Below are 21,216 nucleotides of genomic sequence, written 5' to 3' on the forward strand. Positions count from 1 at the left end.
CAAGGAAAAAATATCTTTGAATGTTTGGCCTCTTAAAACAAGTGATTTTGTCCACTCCCTCCAAGATTATCTTCAACTCTAGTCCAGCTGAGTTTTCTGGCCCCTGAAAACCCACTCAGGGATCATACCCTCCCTCCAGGCTGTCGCTGGGACCCGATGTTCCTGCCCACTCTCACTTTGCAGTGCCTTCCAAGGGAACCACTAAAAAGAAGCGATCCCCCCCACAAGAGAGGAAGAGCCCTTAGTGCGGTGAGGGAGGGGCATGGGGGTCTTCATGCACATACACTCCTAAGGGGATTTTAGAAATTTTGGGGAAAGTGTTCTTAAGGCCCCAATATTTTTGTAGGGTGCCCAGATGATGCCAGCCAGGGTGACTGCACAACCCATAGGTACCCCTCCCCCGTGGTTCTTCGTGCCCAGGGCCCAATTAAGCCGGCCGCCTCACTAGCGGCAGCCGCACTCTTATCGGCCGGGATTGATGCCTCCGCGGCTCCTGTATATCATTTCCAAGATTTTTTCTGTCCAACTCCTCGGCTCCTTTGGCTTCCGCGGCTTTGACTAATGATTGCTACAGATGCCAACGTCTCCAGAATCCTAATAGCCAGGCAGGCGGACTCTTGTTTACCCAGCTACATTGCTGTGCAGAAGGAGGTTTGGGGGGAAGAAATCCGAGGTCAGGGGACGGGGAGAAGGTTGTCACCAACTGGGGCTCCGCTGAACTTCCGCGCTGAAAAAGGCGTTCCAGCCCCTCCTTGAGGAAAAAAATATATATACATAGTACCATTAAAAAAGTAAAAAGATCCTGTTGCTAATGACTCACCAGATAATAAACAGGACGCGAGAGAATACGCAGAGAAGTGTTTATTAGTTGCAAATAAGTGAGATTGAGCACAAGCCCAGCAATTTGGGGAGGAAAAGTTTCTCCTTCCCAATAAAAGTAGGGAAAGAGGTCAGCCACGATGGTAGAAGCAGGGGCCCCAGTTCTGGACCCTGGTCTTCCACTTCCTCCCGCATCCTGAACCTACTCTTCCCACAGACTGAAACTCCCCATCCCCTTTCTTGGGCCTCACCTGCCGGGCTGCGGTGGAGGGGGCTGTACCGAGCGTTCCTGGGCGTAGGTGGCGGCGGCCAACCTTGGAGGCCGCTGTGGGACGCTGCTCGGGCTGCCCCGGCGAAGGGGTCCTCCGGCTGGGCTGTGGGGTGATCCGTCGGACCCCATCGCCTACCGCAGGCTACGGACCACCAGCCCTACGGGTGCCCTGGGCGCCTGGCGCGTCAAGTTGAGGCATGCTTGCTTCTTGGGGGCGCTTCTGGCTCGCCAGCGTGGCACCCAGATGTTCAGGGAAGGGCTGCGGTTCTGCCAGCCCCGGAGCCGAGCGGGCCCAAGCCTCACGCACCCCGTTCCTCGGGTGAAGATAGAAACACAGCCTGCAGAGCCCAGCTCCCAGGCCGGGCCCGAGGTGATCACCCAAACAGGGGCCGGCTTCTCCATCCGAGAATAATGGAGCACCGTAGAGTTGGGCGAGGCGGGTGGGCAGGAGCACCGCGTCGCAGTCCCGGGCCGTGGGGCGGTCGAAGGCCTGGCTGGGCCATTTCCTTGGAGTGTAGGGCGAGGCGGCCTCGGGAACCCCCTCCCCACCCCAGCTTCGGTGACCCCACCGCTCGCCTTCAGGCCAGCCAGAAGGACTCGAATTGCAATTGGGGAGCCAAAAAGATTTAAACAGTCGGAGACAGAGGCGTCCAGAAGCGGCCCAAGAGAAAATCAATCACGTAATTAAAATAGGGAGGGGGCGAGGCCCGAGGATTGGGGTACGGGGCCCGCAGGGGACGGCCAAGGTGCGGGCCCACGAGCGGCGGGCGTGCGGACCGGGCTGGCCCGCGGGCCGGCGGGGAGCCCTGAGCTGCGGGAAGTTTAGAGCAAATCGCGGAGGCTCCTGCGAGGCTGGCTGGGCCGAGCCGTCTGCGCTCCCTTCTCCCAGGCCAGATCCCGGAGCCGCCCACAGCCCCGGCCCGGGCTTCCCCATTTTTATGGCGTTGGGACGCGCAGTGGCAGTTGAAAGGTGCTCCCCACATCCCGGAGGTGCCACGAATCTGCCAAGGCAAGTTTGTCGGAGAACCCAGGTGGCACAATAAATGCAGTCTCTGAGTTTAAGGGGACCGAGGGAGGTGTCGCTCCTCTTTCAGGCACCTCCAGATTTCCTTTGGCCTTGGTCCTCCTAATCCAGGATTCAAGGCATACTTTTAGAATGACTCTCAGTGATGGAGATTAGCTGAGTCTTGGAAGGGGATGTAAGGCCGATGGATTTAGGGGGACTTAGACCTCCTTCGAGCAGAGAGGGAGAAGGATCCCTGGAAGAAGAGAAAATAAGGTACCAAGAAGCTCTGTGTTGTGCGAGGAAGATACTCTAGATATTACTGAGGTTAATCATGGTAATGATGTGCTGTGGCTGGGTCAGGCTCCAGGAACTGTGCTCTGCCGCCCTTTTCCCAGGAAGATTCATCTGGAGGAGCTAAGGGCTCCCACCTTAGCTATGGTAGGAGAGAACAAAATGAGACCCTTGCTCCCTTCCTCTGACTTTTCCTCTACCACTTCTGGTGAACTCCGGAGTAAAGGAAACCTTATAAAATCTCCAGCATCCCGCCACTTTGCCCCTGCTCACTCCAGTTCACTAAGAAGCGCGCGCTTTGGTCTTGTGCCTTCCTGGAGGAGTACCCTTCCCGTGAAAGAGAGTTCTGCAAACAGATTCCTATCCAAGTCCCTATGTTTCCTGTCTGTGACCCTAGAAGAGACGCAGGCTTCCCTTGCCTGCTCCATGAAGCTTCCTTTAGCTTCGTCTTTTCTAGTCTTATCTTTCTTGTGCCTGGGCAGCTCAGAGGCCACGGGCAGATTTGATACCCTCATTAACTCCCTCAAAGGGGTTCTGGTTTCCTTTCCTCGATTCTTGGAGTCAGTAGGCCCTCTGTAAACTGAGGCCACCCTAATCTCTAGATCTTTTCAAGCCACATTTAGGATCCTTTAAAAGTCCTCTTTAAAAAAAAAGTTCATGTTTCAAATCTCCAACAGAGCAAGCTTCTGGCACCCAAACCTCAAAATTTGCAACAACAAAAATATTTATAAGAAGTAGAGTATGCATCCCAGAGAGAAAGGGACACTTCAACAAGCTAGCAGCCTTGGATGGCAGTAAGCCGTCATAGGGGCTGGGATGAGCATGGAGTGGGGGGAACCCAACCTCTAACTAACAATTTCTCCAGCATAAAAATGAAACATCAAATTCGTTAGCCCAGGGCCTTCATTTTTCCCCTTCCACATTATAACTAGTTATTGAACTCGCTGGAAGATCTAAAGGCCATTTGCGAAGAGACAAATTTCAATGGAGTTTCCCCATCAATAACCCCATGGCAGTGACCTATTGGAACAAGTCAAACACCCGAGGTGAAATGCAGGTCACTCTGTCTAACCAATATTAAAATGCGGCCACTTTTTAAAAAGCCACTTTAAACGAGATTTGAGGAAAATTGAATTCCAAGGAAGGCAAAGCAAGGCGGGGGAAATCCAGGAGAGGGCCTTGCCTATGGTCACAGAACAAACAAGAGAAATTCATCTTTAATATTTTAAAGGGGGGCAAATTAACATTCCATGATTGCTTTTTTTCCCCCTATAAGCGATTCCAAGAGGGGAAAAAAAGGCTGAGTATTTTCTGGTGACATGTTCGGGTTATTAAAATCATTTTAGACCAATTCATTACTTATACTGACAAGAGATTTAAGAAAAAATCAATTAAGCATTTGCATATTTTTTTGCATACATTAGTCCTGCCTGCTGCATTAGAAAAGGACAAAAACACACATATGTCCATGTATACACACATATATACACAAAAGAAAAAATAGTATAAGAGTTTTGTTTTACTTTGGGGTTTTCAAGTTGCCCGGGGGAGGGAGAAAAATCAAAATGAAATGAATTGCCTGATTGCATACCATCTAAAAGTCTATTTATTTGAGGAAAAGGAAAGAGACATGCTGCAATTTTTAATCCCCAAAACAACAATAACAACAAAACATGTACATGTTCCGAACCCTGCGCTTTGGAAAGTAGGGAAGGAGTAAGCTTCATTCTCCTTCCCTATGCTCTCCAAATCCTAAATTGGTTTGCCCCCTTATTTTTTCCCTCACAAAATCTAGGGAGCATGAGGGGAGATTTTAATGCAGCACAGAATCTGTGGAGCCACTGAGGTCTCTCAGCCGGCAGCTTGTTTCTGGGGAGGGGAGGGATATGGGTTAGCCAACGGTCAGTATGGTAATCTGGGCACAATAAGGCCCCACACAACAATGGACACATATTTTTCTTCAGTGGTGTCAGAGGGAAGCGCTTTGTACTGAAACATGTTTCCGAAAGAGAAACCAGATCAAGATTTAGAAAGGAGATGGGGTGTGGGCAGCATGCAGAGAGCATTTGGATGCTGGCAAAAGGTGGTCAGAAAACATAAAAAATAAAATTGGGACTGAGCGAGGTGGAGGCCTTTGGAGTCGCAAGGCGGGAGACAAGGGAGGAAAGCACAAAAGAAGACAGGACCAGATACAAGGATCCATCACTGGGAGAGCCTCTTTAGTATCCCCTCCCATCCCAATTAAGCCATTGCTTAAGTGCAAGAGCCCTTCAAAAGGATTTTATTTCCATGCTTATAGTAATATCCAGGTAAACATGTTTGTATGTGTGCACATTTTCCCCATGTAACAGGAGACTTCATTGGCTATTGAACTATAGGAGCCCAAAAAGAGGTTTTATTTGTTGTTTTGGTTTATTGTTATTTTTACAAATGATGTGCATGAATGTGGGCACATTTGGGAGCATCCCCTCAATTTTACATTCTGGATATCCATGGTAAATTAGCTGTTCAAACCTGAGATGAGAATTCCACATATTCATGGCTGCATGAAAGGCTTTTCATATCTTAATAAATGTCAATAGCAAATATGGGTATGTATTTGTTAATTGTAATAACCAAAGACAGACTTTGCATTGAATGGGTGGTATCTGAGCCTTCTGTGTGTACATATTCTTTCCCAAAGAGAGTCCTCTGCACCCACCTGCAGGAGGTCAGAAACCTGGGAGATGCACATTGTCTTGGGAAGAGCACCTTAGTAAGTGCAGGTGGATGAGAACTGAAGAAAAGATGTTGAGGCAGGGAGCCAGGCTGGAGAAGGTGATGGGAGCTGGCTGGGAGGTGGGGAGTCAGGCAGGCAGTTCACTTTTGCAGGTGAGGAAGAGAATATTCCCACCTGGGGCAGGATGGCCCAGGTGCAGCCAGGTGCAGGCCTAGAAGGGAGATTGGGGGTGGGGTCAGAAGAGTATCGCCACCTCCTCCTCCCCAGCCTACCCCACCCCAGCACTCTGGAGCTTTACACGCCCCCACAGGACAATCTGGGGCTATATCTTAGACTTCTATAGTTCAGGATTCAGTACTGGCTTCTTTTGCCCACTTCCAGCAACTTGTAATCCATCTGCCCTCACCAGTGATAATTACTAAGTTAAAAAAAAGAAAGAAAGAAAAAGAAAAGAAAAGAAAGAAAGAAAGAAAGAAAATAAATAAATAAATAGAAAAATTTCCCAACCAACCAAGTTACTGCTTCCCTTTCATTCCGTGCTTCTTTTCCAGCCACACAGTGGGTCCTCACCCTCAGAGCCTCCCAGTCCAAGTGAGCAAGGATTCTCCCCACCTTTGAGAGATCCTGTAAGACATAGTCTACCTCCAGGGAACTCCTATTCCTTCACCCTTCAGGTGACAGTGTGTGTGGGGGGTGCCCATTTGGGGTGTGGGTATCCAAAGCTCCCAGGTCCTGTGGGGTTAAGCCCTAGCCCTATTTTGGGCTGGGGACGGAGGGCCCAGGCATTGGAGCAAAGAAAGCAATCACGGGCCCAGGAGGCCCTTTAGGCATTGCATGTGGCCCAACCATCCTCCTATTCCAGCTCAGGGTGACCCCTATTTAGGAAATAGAGACCTCTCACATTCCAAAGGTGTTGAGAGAAGGGTGGGAATCTCCTGCTTGCCATCTCTCACAGGGCTTTATTTTTTTCTTCTCTTTCCCCTCCTCATTCCCTTAATTGCAGATGTTCTAATTAAACCCTCAAATAGTTGTTATGCCGTTTTAAAAGGTACTTATTCAAGTGTCAACCAGGCTGGGCTGGGAGGAGGCAGCATAGGGTGGCGAATTAAAGGTAGATTGACTAATCACGGCGGCGATCATAATAATAAAATCAGAGGGAAAAAAATCACATTACGACTTTTCGTGGAAAGGAGGGAGCAGGCAGGCAGCGGCCGCCAGCCCTGAGCCGCCGCCGACACAAAGAGTACGGGCGATTCCGCGAGACTGATTTATGACGTTTTACAGCCCTATAAAAGCTGTAGCGACGAGGCAAGCGCTCCTACCACCGCTGGCAGATTTAGTCTAATAAATAAAACATAAACAGTTAACTTTATGTGTCACTTTTATTGTTATCAAGTAAAATATAGCTGAGCCCCGGCAAGCTATGATTTTAAACTATAATTGTTATCAAGTACAACAAGGGGACCCGGCTCCCTCCCTGGGCTTTCCCTTCTTGAAGCAGCAACACCCCGCTTCCCCCCCCCTCACAACACTGAGTTATGGAATATCAGTTAATTGGAGTTGGTGGCATGACGTGGCCACCCCTAGCTGAGGGGGGGGGGCTGGGAAAACAGCCCTTCCTTGCTCCCTCTCTCCTTGGGAGGGGTGGGGGTGGGAATCAAGTTATCTTGTGGATGTGGGGGGCCTAGGGAGGGAACAGGGTCTGCAGACCCTCAGGGCTCTGCACTGCCTCCTCAGCTTCATGACCTCACCCCTCCTTTTTGGAAAGCAGCCTGGAGATGACCCTTGGGAAAACGTGTTTACATGTAAACACACGTGTTACATGGATACAGTCCCTGGCTGGAAGCAAGCAGGCTCTACCCGCACAGGCCTCTCTCTAAGCTAGAGATGGAGAAGGAACTCTCAGGGCCTTGGCTGGGCACCATGAAGGCTCTGCTGACTCCTAGCCGAGATTTCCCCTGTCTGGAGGAGCCAGTGTGAGAGGTGGTGTCAGAAATCAGCAGGCCAGGGAGCATGAAAAGTGGAGCCAAGGGCCAGCAGGAGAAGGGATCCTCTGCCCTGGGACAGTGGGCAGGGAAGGTCGGTGGGTAGCATGGGAGGGCAAGGCTTCTGAATTCTGCTCTTTTGCCAACCACTTCCTGTCTCTCTTCAGCCGGGGCTCAACCCCTGGACCTCCAGAAATGACGTCAGAATCATTTGCATCCTGCTGCCTCTACCTGCCTAGTCCTGCTGGGACCCTAGCTCGCCAGGCCCGAGGCCAGAGGGTTGGGTGAGTGTGTGGGAGCAGGGGGTTCGCCTTTGGATCCTTGGATGGAGAGGGCACCCTAGGCTCTTCAGCCTCCTCGGCTCAACCTGGGCCCCTCCCCATCCAACCTCCACTCCAGTCCTCATTGAACTTCCTCTTCCTGCGAAAGAGGGGCGCTGCCCAGTGACCTACTCTGAAACACCATCGCCATGAATGGAGACCTCTGGAAAAGCACTGGAGCCGAGGCCCACCGGGCCCACTGGAAGCCAGAGAGGAGCATCCTGGGCGGGGGCCGAATCCCAGCCTCTCGACAGCCCCCCAATGCCCAGGCTTTGGAGCCGAGCTGGGAGCCTCCCATCTCCCTCTGCGGGGGAGGGTTGTCATTCTGGCGGGGTGTGCACTGGGGGACACCCCAGCTCCTACCAGCTATCCCCCCATCACCCCCCCCCCCCAGGCAGAAGCAGCACCACACACAAAAAAAATTGGATACATTTTGAATAAAGCGATTCGGTTCCTTATCCGGGGACTGGGTTGCTCCGTGTGATTGGCCGGCGGAGTCACATGGTGAAAGTAACTTTACAGGGTCGCTAGCTAGTAGGAGGGCTTTATGGAGCAGAAAAACGACAAAGCGAGAAAAATTATTTTCCACTCCAGAAATTAATGATCATGAGCTCGTATTTGATGGACTCTAACTACATCGATCCGAAATTTCCTCCATGCGAAGAATATTCGCAAAATAGCTACATCCCTGAACACAGTCCGGAATATTACGGCCGGACCAGGGAATCGGGCTTCCAGCATCACCACCAGGAGCTGTACCCACCACCGCCTCCGCGCCCTAGCTACCCCGAGCGCCAGTATAGCTGCACCAGTCTCCAGGGGCCGGGCAGTTCGCGAGGCCACGGGCCGGCCCAGGCGGGCCACCACCACCCCGAGAAATCGCAGCCGCTCTGCGAGCCGGCGCCTCTCTCGGGCGCCTCCGCCTCCCCGTCCCCAGCCCCGCCAGCCTGCAGCCAGCCAGCCCCCGACCATCCCTCCAGCGCCGCCAGCAAGCAGCCCATAGTCTACCCATGGATGAAAAAAATTCACGTTAGCACGGGTAGGCAACTTTGCTTTTTGCTCCCCCCTCCTCCTCCCACTCCTCTTCCCCAGCGCTCCCCACCCTCCCGGGCCCCCTCGGCCCGTCCTCCTTTCTCTCCTTCCCCCTCTCTCTCCAGGAGCGACTCTGGGTTAGCACAATTGAACTGGATTTACGAGCGAGAATGGGTAATTACATCCCCCATAAATTTTATGGCTTAGCTACTCTGGGCAGTCCGAGCCATGTGCTACGATCTGTTATGTATGTGTGAAAACTATGCTCGCTTTCTAAGGGCGCATAAATAATTCAGTGTCGTTACAAAGAGGATTCCCCCTCTTATTACACTACAAAGTCTCCAGCTTCCTTCAACTTCTTTATAACCCATTTAGCCTGATGACTTTATTTCCACCACTCCCTCCTCCTGTTCCTCAAAGCTGAGGATGGGGTGAGGGTGGGGGTAGGGAGCCTGATGCCTCTGAACCCCACTCTTTGCTTTCCCCTCCCATCCCCCTCAGTGAACCCCAATTATAACGGAGGGGAGCCCAAGCGCTCGAGGACAGCCTACACCCGGCAGCAAGTCCTGGAATTAGAGAAAGAGTTTCATTACAACCGCTACCTGACCCGAAGGAGAAGGATCGAGATCGCCCACTCGCTGTGCCTCTCTGAGAGGCAGATCAAAATCTGGTTCCAAAACCGTCGCATGAAATGGAAGAAGGACCACCGACTCCCCAACACCAAAGTGAGGTCAGCGCCCCCGGCTGGCGCTGCACCCAGCACCCTCACGGCAGCCACCCCGGGCACTTCTGAGGACCACTCCCAGAGCGCCACGCCGCCGGAGCAGCAACGGGCAGAGGACATCACCAGGTTATAAAACATAACTCGCACCCCTGCCCCCACCCCGTGCCCATATCCTCCCCTCACACACAAATTGACTCTTATTTATAGAATTTAATATATATATATTTTTGGTTCATTTTCTCTCTTCCTCCTGCCTTCTCCCTTGTCAATTCCAAACAGACAAAACAGATAAACAGGCCCCTTGCCCTTCTCTCCCTTCCACTGTTAAGGACCCTTTTAAGCATGTAATATTGTCTTAGCATGGTACCTGCTGGGTTTTTTTTTAAAGGCCATGGGGGGGTATTTATTTTTTAAGAAAAAAAGCTGCAAAAAATATATATTGCAAGATGCGATGGTCTGGTTTGGGTGAGTTTAAGGGGAAATGAGGAAAAAAGGGGGGGGGAAAGGGAGCTTTTTAAGCCAATTCCCGTCCTCTTCTCCTCCTCCTTCCCCCCTCCCTCTTTCCTTAGGCCTTTTTGCATTGAAAATGCACCAGGGGAGGTTAGTGAGGGGGAAGTCATTTTAAGGAGAACAAAGCTATGAAGTTCTTTTGTATTATTGTGGGGGGGGTAGGAGAAGGGGGGAGGATAACAGACAAAGCTGAACGCATCTGAAGAGCCTTCCAGAGCTGTTCAGTTTGAGGAGCCAAAAGAAAATCAAAGTGAACTTTCAGGAAAAAGGCAGTCTAGAGGTAGAATCTCCCCTACCCCCATCGTGGTTATTGTGTTTTTGGACCGAATTTACTTGATTATTGTAAAACTTGCAATAAAGAATTTTAGTGTTGATGTGAAATGCCCAGTGATCAATAATAAACCAGTGGATGTGAATTAGTTTTACGTCAATGTCTGATGGTTTCTTTTAATCTCCCTCCTTCTAGCCTGGTGACATCCCACCCTCTCTGTAGTTGCCCAAGTTTATTCTAAGCAAACACACAGACCTAACTTTCAACTTCAGTTGTCCAGTAGCTGAAGGGTTTGGGGTAAGGGATATGGCAGGTTGTGGTTGATTTCTCCTGTCCCCTTCTCTCTGTGTCTCAGTAAAGGTGGCGGGGGGGGGGTCTTCACTTTTCTATAGTTAGATCCAGTCCCCTCTTTTTGTTTATTCCTTTCTCATATCCCCCTTTTCCTCTTGCAGACTGGAGGGCAAATCCAGGGAATGAGAAGGAAAAAAGTTTTCTTCTCTTGGGGCTCCTTTGAGATGAGACCTTGAGGAGCGAGCCCTCCTCATTTGCATTCACCTTAAAAGATGAGGGGTTTTGAGCTGGTGATTCTGAAGCTACAAAGTGACTTGTCAGGATAGCATCTGTTTGTTTAGATTTGGAAAAAAAAAGGGTGAAGTGGAGGCCAGAGGCCTGTGAGGCCCTCTTGTATGAGGGAGGCCTCAAAGACTGATGCCTGGAGATAGTGAAGGACTTTTATGTGTTTCTGGAACTTTTATCATGGACCTATCAGGTGTTAACAATAAATTCTACAGCCTCTCAGACCCTGGCAGAGTTTGGGGACAGCCTGAACAAGGGTTTGTGGCAGATAGATAGTACAATAGATAGATAGATAGATAGATAGATAGATAGATAGATAGATAGATAGATAGATAGATGGATGGATGGATGGATGGTACAGATAATTTTCCAAGAGCTAAGGAGGGGAAAACACATCAAGAAACTAGTTTAGATTACCTGGAGAATTCATTCAAGCCCAAGAGTCTCAGATGCATCTGTCCTAGAGACCAGGCCCCAAGCTAGGCCTGCTCAATATTTTTGCTTGTTTGTTGGGGAAAGGGGAAAGTATAGGAGAGCAGTTGGGAAATTCTTCCCAGGAAATATGTCTAAATTTCAGAATAAAGGGCAATCTGGAAGGAGAGGGAGAAAAGATCTCAGGTATTCAGGGATACCACTTTTCTCTATCCCAAATTTTGGAATGAAAGGCGACAGTGAAAAGAGGAGACAGTAAATTATTAAAATGCATCTGGTGTATTTTAAATCTATATCTTCTTGAACCACTTGCTGGCTGACACTTGCTTGAAGCAGAGTATATGTGTGTGCTCTGGAGTGTGGCTATGTGTTGGGGGGAATTGCTGAGTCCTTTAAGTCTACGTTCTCCTCCCTCAGTGGTACCCTGGAGACAGCAAAACATGCTGTCTACAGTGTGAGGAAGCAGAGCCAACAATTATCTGGAGTTATTTTATGTAATCAAGTGAATTAGGGGCATGATCTGACTGTAACCCCTTCATGTTGAGTCAATTGCCTTTGGGTAAGAAAAGGGGGGGGGCAGCCAAGCTTGGAAAAAGAGAAAGAAGGTATGAGGATGGGTGGGGGGGGGGTACATCTTTTCAAGCTTGGAAAGAAGGCATGACAGAAAGAAGGTAGAGGTAACTTTGTATCCAACGTTCTTTTCTACCTTTGTGGCTTAAAATGGGAGGGGTAATCACAACATTGATTTCTTAAGTTTCCCCCTGAACTTCCAGGAAAGATACTCTTTGACTCAGGAAAAGCACTTTAGAAGGGTCAAGTCATCTGTTGCCCTTTTTCAAGCTTCTGTTTCCTTTCCTCTTGTCACCCTCAGTCGTTTTCAGTGTATCTCTCTGTCTTTCTTGGTCTGAAAAGGAGAAGTATCCAAAATCCATAAATTCTTGACAAATGTAACACAATTAAAAAATTTTTCAAACTCTGATTTCTGAGGATCTGGGCCGCTGACCTCTAGGGAATTCCTTCTTCTCCTTTCTCCAAAGCTTGCCTTTACCAGGGCCCTGACAACCCCAAAACTATCAGGCTTCCTGGACAAGGGTGGAGCTGGAGCCAGGGTGGCTAACTTGGGTCTGGGTCCCAAGCTCCACAGTCCTGGTGTGGATGAGTCTCCTAATGCTATCCAGCCTCACTGGGAAGTTAAGCTAAGCAGTAGGGAAAGGCTGGTGGGGTGGGACTGGGGGGGGGGGTCTCAGCCCAGGTTCACAGGGAGGACACAGCATTTTCTCTCCCATTGCCTTTATATTATTAGGCAGCGCCTGTGACCTCTCCCCCACCCCCATCTCTGACCCTCCCAAGCCAGCCCTCTCTCAGCCCTTGGTCTCCAGATAGGATGCCACAGCTTTGTAGAACTGTGGATTTCTTGCCCAGAGTCACGGGAGAGGAAGGTGCATGAATGCCTGTTAGCACAGCGTTGTAACTGTCTTCGCTGTCCAAGTAAAAAGAAGACAGGGTGAAATGGCGACATCAACCTTCTAAAGTCCTTTTCTCCAAGCACCAGGAGATCCCACAGGCCCCACACCCCCTTGACAAGTAAGTAGTTGGTACTTGATCAACTCTGGGGTGAGGAGTACCAAAGTTTAAAGTCTGAATCTTTCTGCCACTAGATGATGATGATGATGATGATTTTTGCTTCAACTCCAGTTGTTCAAGAGGGAAGGTGGGAAATCTAGTGGACAGAGAAGATCTGCTTGAGGAAAATGTAGTTCTGCTGTTGTTAAGTCCAGGGTTGGGAAGAACCTTGGCTCACAGAAGAGAAACAGCCTGAGGGGAAATCTAGGAGGAAAGGACTGGGGCGCTTGATGTTTCTGAGGGTCTCTTGCTGTTTATATGAAGTTTCCTACATAGTTTAAGGTATCAGCTTTTTTCTGAATCGACTTGTGGGTTGAAAGTGTGTATGTGTGTGTGTGCGTTGTTTGTTGAAGCTTGGAACTGTTTTCCCTCCACCAGGGAGGGTTTCTCTGCTTTTCTAAAATGTGGGAAGATTGACGCAAAAACCAGCCCTTGAGATGGAAGGTACCATGACAAGAAGGAGCAGCAGCGTGAGATGCACTTCCATCTTTTTCTCGGCTTTCTGCCAAGTCCTGAAGTAGCGTGGTGTTGAATTCACAAAGCCTCTTCTCCAGGCTTTCTACTGCTTTTATCCAGCATCCCACCTTTGGAGAGCTAATTCGAATTAAAATGCTTCCCTTCCTAGAGTCTCTTGTGAGTCTTGGTAGAAGAGATGGAGAGTCCCCTAACTCCAGTGGCCACCAGAGCAGAGGGAATATTTATTACCTTTCTGGATGTCATTACCTAAGAATACAATTTTATGAACTTCCTAATCTGTTAGCTTGATTTATCGGGATGGGCAGAAGCCCAAAATAAACATTTGGGGAATTTAGCTGGGTGTGTGTGTGTGGGGGGGTCGTTGCCTCTGACCCATCTTCCTGATAAAACTGACCAACCCTTTCGGCCTTTTTCTCTGCCCCACATCTTTAGCCCCCTTGAAATTATTCTCCTGCGGCTCTGGCTGCTCTGGGTATTCCACCTTTAGCTGCCCCTAGAAAGGTAAAGATGGTGGCAGTTGCTCTTTGAACCATAGACCCGCATCACCGCTTTGGATAACTTAAAGCCTGCAGCTGTGGGCGCTCCATCCCCCTTGGACCTGAGTTGCTGACAGAAGCTAAGGCGGATGGATGGAGGTTTGCTAATTCTCCCTCCAAGGCCAGGGGCCCCCACAGTCCTGGCTTTCCCCACACCTCTAGGGTTTTTCTTATTTTTGATGTCAGCTCTACAGCTTCTTGCCAATGCAGGGAAATGCACATTCACGCAAGCGAGTTGCAAAAAAGGGCCTCCGCTGCTCAATCTCTACCGGTTTCCCCTTCTTGCCAGGCCCAGCAAATGAGCAGGAAGAAGGGGGGAAAGGATCAAGAAGGGTGAAATGGTTATAGAGTCCAAGAAAGGGCAAAGGATTATTTTCAATGTTCAGTCCCCAGACAACGGCCAGATCCCCTAATCTGTGAAGTCCTGTGAGCTCCACTCAGCCTGCCCTAGGGTTAGGGGTCAAGCCAGGGAGGTGCCAAGTCTGCTCAGGCCTCCTTTCTGACTCCCTCTCTTCCCAGTCCTAGAAATTAGGAAAGTATATGTGAATCGTAGGACACACATCCCAATGCGGAAGGCACTGCCAAAGGGCCAAACCCAACCCCAGATTCTTGCTTCCAGCCTGTGGGAAGACCCGAGCGAAAGAACCCAGCAAAATGCAACTGTTTTCACGTGGGGACAGCGGAAGAGGGGCAGTTCCTTTGCTGGGAGTCACAGGGGTCTCGAGAATGGTGATCTGGGGCAGCCTGGGCGAGGGCGAGGCTCGTCAGGCTGCAGCCGGCTTCTTCTCTGGGCTCCAGGCCGAGTCCGCCCAGGGCGCGGTGTCGCCTGCGCTTGGGTCACGACCCCGAGGCTCTCCTCGAGGACAATGCGGCGCGGGGCGGGGAGCGCGGGCTGCGGCCGGGCTGGGCGGGTTCACTGCGCGGTGAACTCCGCTGGCCTGGGGTCTCGCCCTGTACGTCCCAACCTCCTCTTTCTTTCTTCTATTCTTTCCTTCCCTCTTTTTCCTTTTATTCGTGGGAAAATGAGCAGGGTCGATTATTCCTTGACCAATATTCTACCTCTTACCACCAACTAAAGGGCCTCCCTCCCTCCCTCCCTCCTTCCCTCTCTCCTTCCCTCCCTCCCACCCTCCCTACTTCCCTCCCCCCCTCTCTCTCTCTTTCTTTCTTTCTTTCTTTCTTTCTGTCTGTCTGTCTGTCTATCTGTCTGTCTTTCTTTCTCTCTCTCTCTTCTTCAGACAGGATTTCTTTGAGTTACACTTGGGAAACCGGACCGCCCCAAGATCATTGTGGGGATAGAAAGGGTAGGGCACCCAGGGCTTCCCAATGGATTCCAGACTATCAAACCAACTACCCCAGCAGCTGAAGAATTCCAGGCCAAGAAAGTCGCTTCTGGCAAGAAGTGCCCTGGCCTTTGCCCCCCGTGCCAGGCTAGGATTTGGGCTTGTATAAAAAGGCAAACACGTTCTTAAATCTGGGAGGTGAATCATTTGGGAGAAGTCCCCCAAACAGGTTTGTTCTTGTTGAGGTGGTTTCTTCCCGTCATAATGATAGCCTCATTCTTGCCTGTGAGTCTGTTCCTTTGGGAGGCATTGTGTGGGTAACTTTGTTTGTACGTGTGGAGGCTTCCACTCTGCGGGAACAGATTTCAGAAAATAGGGATACTGAGTGGGGCTCGAGTTCTAGCTGGAGGAATGAAAAGGCAGCTCCTTTGGTGAAAGGTGGGAAATGGTATGGCATGGCATGGTATTGGTACGGTAAGGTGTGGAACATTCCCACGTACCCTTGCTGTGGCCAGTTCTAAGCCCCCACCATTTTGCAGTCCTGCCCCACCTGGCTCAGGTGTGATGGGGGTAGTGGGGGAATGTCAGCCTCCCAGCTGGAAACACCTCCACAGGGACCCAGTGTCTGATGATTTCAAACCATTTTGGAATGTAACTGCCTCCAGCTCTGTCTGCCTTTTCTTGAATGTTTCAGGGTCGCACCTGACATGTCTGCTACCTCTTGTGCTCACTCCACCTTTCTCTGCCTCCTAACCCCTCTCACATCCTGCAGTAATGCTGCGGGGACAACCTCCAGCCCCAGGACCCTGCTTAGGACTCCCCCTCCCCAACAGAGGAAGGAGAGCCAAAAGGTGGAGGGTGGCAATATTGGAAGGATAGCTAAGGTTCAAAGGTTCCTGGCTGGGCCTCCAGGCCTGGCCACCTCAGGACTGATCTGGAGAGTGGTCCTTGGTCAGGAGCAAAGAGAACAAGGTTTTATAGCCCCGGCCAGCAGATGTTGGCTCAGGCATCTTACCGGATCCCTTTATCTCTTCTGCACTGCAGACCCTCCAATCTCAGCTACACCTTTGTTCTCCGTATTCCCCCTCCCCCTCCTCTTCCTCTGTTTGATCCTGCTCCCCCTCCCCAAATTGTTTCTTTAGATCTGGAAGCATCTGTTCCTGTCTGCCCCTCCCCCACACCCCTTTCCCTTCTTTTTCTTCCTTCCCCCACCTCCAGCATTTAGAAAAGCCTCCAAATGGAAGAGCTAGGGCCTCTGGCCGGTTCTGATAAACCAAAGTCCATGTGCCTTTGAGGCAAAACTTTAGTCCTTTCTCTAACTTTTACCCACATCTCATTCTCCCAGCTGGAGAAGGTCCTGGAGTTGTTCAATGTGAGTTTTGCACCCAGAGCCCAGTCTGTTCTCTTGCTTGGAAAATAATCCATTGCATTCAGGTAAAAGCAAGGAATCTGGGCTGAAAGGTTTGACACTGGAGAATTTAGGTAGCTGTCCCAGTTCTCTGTTGGGCTTTTGTGAACTCTAGCTTTGGGATATACATTCTCATTCTGGCCTTGGAGTGGAGATGATGGTCTTTTCTAACCTCTATCTGGCCATGTCCCCCCCACCCGACACTCATGTCTTTTGAATCACTCCCTCCCACTACTTCTCTTTGCTGTAAAATAATTTTCTTTGTAATTAGAAAGACCCCAATTCCTCCTAGAATTCCATAACCCAAGTTAAGGAAACTGTGGCAATGCCCACATTCTGCACATTGGAGGCCCTTCTCTCTCTCTTTTAAAAAATAGAAAAGAGCAGTCATGGTGGTACACACCTTTAATCCCAACTTGGGAGGTAGAGGTAGGAGGATCAATATGAGTTCCAGACCAGCCTGGAACTACAAAATGAATTCCAGGTCAGCTAGTGAGATCTACCTCAAAAACAAACAGGACTGGAGAGATGGATCAGTGGTTAAGGCATTTGCCTGTGAAGCCTAAGAACCCAGGTTTGATTCTCCAGAACCCACCTAAGCCAGATACACATGATGGCACATGTCTAGGTGTTCATCTCCAGTGGCTAGAGGTCCTGATGTGCCCATTCTGTATGTCTGTCTGTCTGTCCTTCTCTCTTTCCCTTAAATAAATAAATAAAATATTTAAAAAGCAAACAAAAAATAGAAAAGAAATAAAAACTGACTCCTTCACGTCCTTCTTTCTGCCACTCATTCTCAGATAAAATATTTGTTTTCTAAAGTCTGAAGAAGAACATTTTAAACCCCAGTTAGTAGACAATAGTCCCTCTCCTCTGTTAATGATCCACTTGTGTTCAGGTCTAGATAATTCAGATATAGACTCTCAAACACTACTTGGTAGACCAGAAAAAGAAAAAAAAAAAAAAACAACTACTTCCTATCCCCAGGGTACCAGACTAAAATAATCCCAAGATCTTTATCCTAATGCCCACAGTTGAACACTGGTAATGAAGGGCAGCTGAACTACCCACCACCCTTACATGCTCACACACTGATTAGGCAGAGCTCCAGCAGCCAGGATGCTCTCTGCAGAAGCCATACTCAAGAAGAAAGGTGAGAGTATGGGTTTCACAATAGCTTCTCTGTACTTAGGAAGGAAGAGGGATGACAGTGGGTAGGATCCTTTCCTCCTATCAAGTTCAGAGTTCTTTCTCCCTGTACACATGTAGCTATGGACACATGCTCAAGCATGCATGATACATACAAGGACTTAATCAGACCTATGTCTTTTGCTCATCCCTGCATGGGTATGTAACTTTTCTGAAAGTGATATATGTCTGCACATGTATGTAAAAACAATGAGTGACATAAAATATCATCTCAACCAGACACCTAGGAAAAGTACTTTTAAAAAGTATTTTATTTATTTACTTACTTATTTCGAGAGAGAGACAGAAAGATAGAAAGAGAGAATGGGTCCACCAGGGCCTCAGCCGATGCAAACGAACTTAAGATGCATGTGCCACCTTGTGCATCTGGCTTACATGGGTTTTGGGGAATTAAACCTGGGTCCTTAGGGTTCTCAGGCAAGCACATTAATCACTAAGCCATCTCTCTAACCCCAGAAGTGGGTTTTTAAAAAATGTTATCTAGTTATTTATTTATTTGAAAGTGAGAAAAAGGTAGAAAGAGAGAGAGAGAGAGAGAGAGAGAATGGCATGCCAGGGCCTCTAGCTGCTGCAAATGAACTCCAGATGCATCTGGCTTACGTGGGTTCTGGGGAATCACACCTGGGTCCTTTGACTTTGCAGGAAAGCTCCTTAACTGCTAAGCCATCTCTCCAGCCCAGAAATGTTTTGTTGTTGTTGTTTATTGGTTTTTTTACCTATCACTGGTGTCCCTGGTGACAGGGACCTTTATTGCTGTACTTCCTTATAAATGGCTCTAAAAAGCTTGTCCATCCACTGTGAACCAAGTGGCCTGAGGACTGATCTGCTGTTTCCTGGTTTGGCTCCTTAGCCTGGAGTGATTGAAAAGAGCAGAGACATGAGTCAAAGAATTGTCTAGAAGATCAGATTCTTTACTTACTATACTCACTTTTTTTTTGGAAAAATACTTTTATTTGTTTATTACAGAGAGACAGAGAAAACAGGTATGCAGCAGGGCCTCTAGCCACTGCAAAGAAACTTTACACAGATGCCACCTTGTACATCTGGTTTACGTGGGTTCTAGGTAATTGAATCTGGGTCCTTTGGCTTTGCAGGCAAATACCTTAACCACTAAGCAATCTCTCCAGCCCTATTCTCACTTTTGATGTCAAAGAAATCAAAACCATGAATGCCTACTTAACCCTTCAATCCACATTATTGCACCCATGGGTCAAAATCAGGAAGCAGCCGGGCGTGGTGGCGCACGCCTTTAATCCCAGCACTTGGGAGGCAGAGGTAGGAGGATCGCCATGAGTTCAAGGCCACCCTGAGACTACAGAGTTAATTCCAGGTCAGCCTGGACCAGAGTGAGACCTTACCTCAAAAAACAAAAAAAAAAACAAAACAAAACAAAAAAAATCAGGAAGCAACTACCACAATAGTGATAGCAGCAAGGGCTGAAAACTATTTCCTATGATTATTACCTGCCTTCAGAAGGTGTTGGAAGATTTAATGGGTTGATACATGAGAAGCACTTGGAGTCATGCTTGGCTTAGAGTAAGCTTTCAGGAGTGCCGTCTACTACTACTACTACTATCAACAAAAACAAGCATGTACTTAAGCACTCACTACAGGCCAGGCACTGGACTAGAGTCATTATCTCATCTGAGTCGTAAAGTAACAATCCTGAGAAAGTAATTCCCTTCCCATTTGACCTAGAGGAAATGCAGTGAGTCTCAGGAGGTCAAGGTTGTGCTTAACTGGCTGGGTCTAGACTTCAGCCAGATTTGCCTGACCTCCAAGAGGGTGCTCTGAACCACTCCAATTCTTTGGGGATGATGGACATAAGCTCTGGCTGTTTGGATCAGACAGCTTGGCAGGAATCCCTGGTAAGGATGTGGAAGCCTCAGCTTGAGGCCAGCATGACCAAAAGTAGCCTGGCTTTGCTCCCTTTCTTGACTTTGCCTTGGCAGGATCTCATCTACATCAATACCTGACTCTAGCCCAGTGCTTCTAAAATGTTTGGTCCCAATGTTTGGTGCACTCTTAAAAAGTATCAGGATTATAGGGTTGGGAGACTGCTCAATGGTCAAAGGCACTTGCTTGCAAAGCCTTCCCACCCAGATTCAATTTCCTAGTACCCACATAAAATCAGATGCACCAAGTGGTACATGTGTCTGGAGTTCTTCTGTAGTAGCAAGTGGGCCTGGTGCACCCATTCTCTACTCTCTCTCTCGTAAACCAAACCGTATTTTAAAACTCTTTTAGGATTTCAGGCTGGGCATGTAGTTTAGTTAGTAGAGTCTAGCCTGGTGTGCACAAAACCCTGGGTTCAATTCCCAGGACCACATAAACCAGGTATGGTAGTGCATCTCAGCAGTTGGGAGGTAAGGGCAGGAGGGTCAGAAGTTCAAGGTCAGGCCAGATATGGTGGTGCACACCTTTAGTCTCAGTACTCCAGAGGGTGAGGTAGGAGGATCTTCTTGAGTGTGAGGCCTGCTTGGGCTAGAGTAAGACCCTGCTTTAAAGAGAGAGAAAGAGAGAGAGAGAGAGGGCATTCAAGATCCTCTTCATTTACGTAACAAGTTCAGCATGAGACTGTGAGACTTTGCCTCAGATTGGCACATTGGACATCTTTTAGCTCTTTAGTGGCACTTCTGACTCAAAACTCATCATTTTACCACTCTGTGTAGTATATTCAGTTTGAATTATCTTGGGCAAGTTACTATATTTTTCTATCTCATAAATACATTAGATAGAGGAGTAAATATGCTATATGTGCCATAAATGCATTACCCATTATTTCTGTATAAGTATATAGAGTAAAATGTAAATTAATGAATACTGGATAAAATGGCTTCCACACATTACATTTGACTTCATTTGAGTAGGCAGCTCAACTATTAATATCAGTCTTTTTCTTTAAAAGGGAGGCAGAGGTAGGAGGATTGCTGGGAGTTCAATGTTAGCCCAGGACAACAGAGAAAGTTCAAGGACAGCTAAAGTGATACCCTACCTTGAAAAAAAACAAAAAGGTAGGGGGGAACTAGGGCCAGGTGTGCTGACACACACCTTTAATTCCAGCACTTGGGAGGCAGAGATAGGAGGATAGCCATGAGTTTGAGGCCACCCTGAGACTACATAGTGAATTCCAGGTCAGCCTGGGCTAGAGAAAGACCCTACTTTGAAAATAATTTTAAACTGAGTCAAATTTTGAACTGAGTCAAAGAAGGGTGATGTGACTTGCTGAAGACATCGTGATCAGCGACTGATGGGAGTAGATTAGAAGTCCTGGCCTCTAGCCCTAGGTCTGCGCTCACCCTTCCCTAGAGACGTGACTGTTTAGCATGCATAAGGCATGTGGATGGATGCCATGCACAAACCATTCATGGGAGCCTGTGATGTTTGTATTTATCTGAGTATATCTGTGAAATAAATGCATGCAAAGCTGCAGCTCTTCTGAAAGATACAAGGCACAGGCTACTAATGCTTCCCTTCCTTACCAGATTCTCCATGGGTCTGTGGGCTTGATATGTCTGACATTAGAAATACTTCTTCCTTCCAGGATCACTGTTGCATATATCTATCTATCTATCTATCTATCTATCTATCTATCTATCTATCTATCTATCTACCTATCTATCTATATGCAACATTGATATATATAATATATATATAATATATTATATATTAATATATATGTATATATTATGAGCACAAAGAGGGAGGGGAAGCGAGAAAGAGA

The 21,216-nt window shown here is 48.5% G+C and overlaps 1 protein-coding gene across 8 annotated transcripts in view; it reads left to right on the forward strand.

Moving 5' to 3' along the window:
* Positions 1 to 10,102, forward strand: part of Hoxc4 (homeobox C4) — a 64,273-nt gene extending 54,171 nt beyond the window's left edge. For 5 of the 8 annotated variants that reach the window (XM_004649916.2, XM_045152326.1, XM_045152325.1 and 2 more), the window contains exons 2-4: positions 7,259 to 7,375; positions 7,491 to 8,450; positions 8,945 to 10,102. In XM_004649916.2, coding sequence (XP_004649973.1) covers positions 8,012 to 8,450; positions 8,945 to 9,300 — 795 coding nt within the window. In that variant the 5' untranslated portion in view covers positions 7,259 to 7,375; positions 7,491 to 8,011 and the 3' untranslated portion in view covers positions 9,301 to 10,102. Of the gene's footprint in view, positions 1 to 5,715; positions 5,733 to 6,830; positions 7,090 to 7,258; positions 7,376 to 7,490; positions 8,451 to 8,944 lie in introns of those variants that run through there. The other 3 variants (XM_045152330.1, XM_045152328.1, XM_045152331.1) reach the window with 3 other exon arrangements.
* The last annotated feature ends 11,114 nt before the right edge of the window (positions 10,103 to 21,216 follow it).

Source organism: Jaculus jaculus, chromosome 6 (genome assembly GCF_020740685.1).
Source record: "Jaculus jaculus isolate mJacJac1 chromosome 6, mJacJac1.mat.Y.cur, whole genome shotgun sequence".
Classification (NCBI taxonomy): domain Eukaryota; kingdom Metazoa; phylum Chordata; class Mammalia; order Rodentia; family Dipodidae; genus Jaculus; species Jaculus jaculus.